At 38.3% G+C, this 4,235-nt stretch overlaps 1 protein-coding gene across 1 annotated transcript in view; it reads left to right on the plus strand.

Moving 5' to 3' along the window:
* Window positions 1–4,235, plus strand: part of Sec24a (SEC24 homolog A, COPII coat complex component) — a 73,775-nt gene that overhangs the window by 55,266 nt on the left and 14,274 nt on the right. Inside the window, exons 14-16 of the mRNA XM_019209883.2 lie at window positions 287–407; window positions 1,151–1,309; window positions 3,836–4,009. Of these exons, the coding sequence (XP_019065428.2) occupies window positions 287–407; window positions 1,151–1,309; window positions 3,836–4,009 (454 nt within the window). The remainder of the gene's footprint in view (window positions 1–286; window positions 408–1,150; window positions 1,310–3,835; window positions 4,010–4,235) is intronic.

Below are 4,235 nucleotides of genomic sequence, written 5' to 3' on the forward strand. Positions count from 1 at the left end.
CTCTCCCCCTCTCCCCCTCTCCCTCCCACCCCTTGGTATTGAATGCAGGGCTGCAATCATGAGTGTTCTACCACTGAGCTATATATCACCACTCCTTAACATTTCAGAAAATTCTTAAGCAGTACAAGCTTTCTAATGAAAAATCAAATTGTATAATAAAGCAAAAACTGTTTAGAATGCCCAGAGATAATTGTTATTAACACCTTGGTATATGTAGATGTGTATTTATGTTTGTTGATGATTTAATAATTTATCTAACATTTCCCTTTGAATTTATCATGAATAGGAAATCCACCTGACACCATCCACTGACTTCTATAAGAAATTAGCCTTGGACTGTTCTGGTCAGCAGGTAGCTGTTGACTTATTTCTTCTCAGTGGACAGTATTCTGACTTGGCTTCACTAGGTAAATACTTCCTAATGACCTTTTTTTCCCTAAATATCAAAATGGTAGCTGGGTATGGTGGCGCATGCCTGTAATCTCAGTGCTTGGGAGGCTGAGGCAGGAGGATCTTGTGAGTTTGAGACCATCCTGGGCTACATAGTTGAGTTCCAGATCAGTCTCAATTACATAGTGAGACCCTGTTTCGTAAAAAACAAGATAAAATAATTTTTATTCCTTGGGAGAGTGAATCAGTCAGATTTTGTTTTGTTTTGAGCTGTGGCCTTGCTGTGTTGCCCAGGCTGATCTAAGTGGTCATCCCACTTAGACCTCCCAAATAGCTGCAGCTGTAGACATGTGCTGCCTTTCCCCTCTCCCACTGCCTGGCTGATCAGACAGGTTTTGTTTTGTTCTATTAGTGTTGCTGAGAATTGAACCCAGGACGTTGTGCATGGTAGGCAAGCACTTTACCAGCTGAGCCATGCCCTCAGCCCTTAATCATCCACTTTAGTCTATTAATAAACCTTATAACCTCCTCTAATTTAGGGAAAGAGAAATAGAGAAATTTGTGTACTACTGTGTAAAGGAATGGAGTATTCTTTTATATGGTATCTTAAAGAAGTTAAACAAAAACTTGAGTCTAATTCCTGCCATTACTTTGGCATAGTAAAAGGTGAAATTTTATGGCATATGAAGAGAATTTCGTGTCTGGCATTGTGATAGTAGTTGATGGCACTACTTAAAAAGAGATGTGTGTCCTCTTCCAGGGTGTATTTCTCGGTACTCAGCAGGCAGTGTCTATTACTATCCATCTTACCATCATCAGCACAACCCTGTGCAGGTGCAGAAATTACAGAAGGAGCTGCAGAGGTACCTCACGCGGAAGATTGGCTTTGAGGCAGTCATGAGGATTCGGTGTACCAAAGGTGGGAAGCCTTTGCTTTTAATAAAGTAATAATACTGTTTTATTTTGGCAGGGGGGCACAAAGCAGGAATAATACTGTTTTTCATGCCAATAAATGTACCTGTCTTCATCTAGTCTTATCTTATAAAACTTGCCTTTTTAAGATGCTTTGCTGACTCTACAGTATGTAATTAAGAGAGAAGATACACTATTAAAAAACAGGGAAGGACCAGAGATTTAGCTCAGTGGTTCTGCTGCCTGCCTCACAAGTGAAAGGACCCAAGTTCAATCCCTGGTACAAAACAAAACAAAATGCAAAAAACACACAAAAAAACAGGGAATATTGTGAATGTATTAAAAACTACTGAACCAAACACTTAACTGTTGAATTTTATGGCCTGTGAATTATCTTTTTTTTTTTTTAATACAAAGACCATATTTTCAACAAGAATAAAACTTACTTACTAATGCATTTTTATTCTCCCTATTGAGCAGTAGATCTTTTTGTTTCCCCTTGAGATGAGGTCTTACAGGTATCCCAAACTGCTCTTGCACTCCCCTCAGCCTCTCAAGTAGCTGGGAACACAGGTATTTACTACCGTACCTGACTTCATTATTTTAATCGAACAATTATTTGCATTAAAAAAAACTATAGTAAAATACACATAAAATTTACCATTTTTAACCTGCCTTTAAGATGGACATGGTGGCACATGTATGTAATCCCAGTACTCTGGAGTGCACGGCAGGAGGATCGCCAAGAGTTTGAGGTCAGTCTGAACTACATAGTGAAGACTCTGTCTAAAATTTCTTTTTTAAAAATTACCATTTTAATCTACTTTTAAACAATTAAAAAATTTTTTTATTGCAGTGCTAGGGATCAAACAGGACTTGACACACGCTAGGCAAACACTCTGCCCTTGAGCTTACATCCTTACTCCCTTCACATTTTTATTTGTACAGTTCAGTGACATTGAGTGCATTTTCATTTTTTTACAAGCACTAACACTGTCTGTGTCCAGAGTCAGAGACTGGGAGATCTTTTAATTTGTGTTTTCCTTCTCCACATTTCATTTCTTCACATTATCAGCTTGTAGATTATTTTTTTGTTCTGGTGGTACTGGGGATTGAACGCTTTGGTTTTCGCACATGCTGGGCAAATGCCCTCCCATTTAGCTACACTCCCAGACCTCCACTTTTTAAATTTATATATGGCGATATTTTTATTCTATGATGGGGTATGAGGCAATCTTTTTTTAGGTTGGAGAAGCTTTATGAAATATGGCTGGGGATTTAGCTCAGTGATGCTGTGCCTTCCTCACAAATGCAAGGTCCTGAGTTTGATTCCTAGTACCGGGGGTTGGGGGAAGGTAGTTTTCTGAAATACATACAAGACAAAAGATAAAGACCTACTAATCCGTTGTATTTTGAAATTTATTGGTCAAACTATGTGCCACACAGAATTTTCTGTTATCCATCCCTATAATAATGCAGCCTTTTATTCTAATTGCTTCTCTGTGTTTGTTTCTTGTTTTAAAAAAAATAATTTCTTTCTTTATGTATTTGGTGTGCAGGCCTGACATGCTGGGCGAGCACTCTGCTACTGAGCTACATCCCTAGTCCTTTTTAAAATTATTACTGTTTTATTTGGTTCTGGGGATAGAACTCAGGACCTTGCTCTTGCAAGGCAGGCAGCAGCACCACTAAGCTAAACCCCCAGCCTCTTTATTTTTTGTTTTGAGACAGGTCTTCACTGAGTTGCTCAGATTGTCTTCAGACTTGTAATTTTCCTGACTCACCCTCCCAAGTAGCTGAACCTGTTTTTTTTATTATTATTATTAATTTTTTTGGTACCAGGGATAGAACTTGGGTCCCTGCGCTTGCGAAGCAGGTGCTGGAACCACTGAACCAAATCCTGGGCCCTTGAACCTGGTTTTAAAATTTTTTTTCTTGCAAGGTTTTGCTCTGTAGCTAGTGTGACCTTGAACTTGCAGCCGTTCTCATGCCTCAGGCTTTTGAGGACTGAGATTACAAGTTTGTACCACCATGCCCAGCTTAAAAAACTTTTTTAAAACTACACCTTGCAGAACTTTTTTTTTGGCACCAGGGGTTGAACTCAGGACCATGTGCTTGTGAGGCAGGTGCAGTGCCACTGAGCTAAATCCCTGGCCATAAAGTTGACTTTTATTTCACAAGCAATATATGCACCTGTTGCTCTTCTAAAAAATAAATTATTACTAAAGCTAAATATATGTATGTGTTCCTGTAAAGGTACAAGATCCCAGTGATGAACGTAACTGTATTGTATACCTAAATTGTACCAATAAACTTAATGGAAAAAATAAATAAATTGACCCGCACAAGTAAATGTATGTATATGTGGGTACATATGACAAACACATTTCCACTCCATCATCTTGTGGTTACTCTAACCACTTTGCTGTGTGTTGTCTAAACTCTTCTTGCTATCTCATAAGTGACTAGGACAAAATGTAAATACCCATATGGAAGTCCATGAAAACCACTTTGATAATTTCTTTTTTCCTAGGTCTTTCCATTCATACTTTCCATGGGAATTTCTTTGTTCGGTCAACGGACTTGTTATCTCTGCCCAACGTCAACCCAGATGCTGGATATGCAGTACAGATGTCAGTGGAAGAGACTCTTACTGACACTCAGTTGGTTTCTTTTCAGTCAGCACTCTTGTATACGTCAAGCAAAGGTAAATTTTTGTTAGTTTTTATTGTATAAAAAATAGAAGTTAAGATCTACCTTCTTAAAATTTTAAGTGTACAACACAGTATTCTAACCACAATATTACAATAAACAGTATTCTGGCTTATATTTTGTGGTCATGATAAACTTTTCCTTGGAGGTAATTACTAATTTGTAACAAATGAGAAAGTATTCATAATTGATCAGCCTAGCCACCCCCCCCTCACACCACA

The sequence above is a fragment of the Fukomys damarensis genome, unplaced genomic scaffold (assembly GCF_012274545.1).
Source record: "Fukomys damarensis isolate Sample0158 unplaced genomic scaffold, DMR_v1.0_HiC HiC_scaffold_9, whole genome shotgun sequence".
Classification (NCBI taxonomy): Eukaryota; Metazoa; Chordata; class Mammalia; order Rodentia; family Bathyergidae; genus Fukomys; species Fukomys damarensis.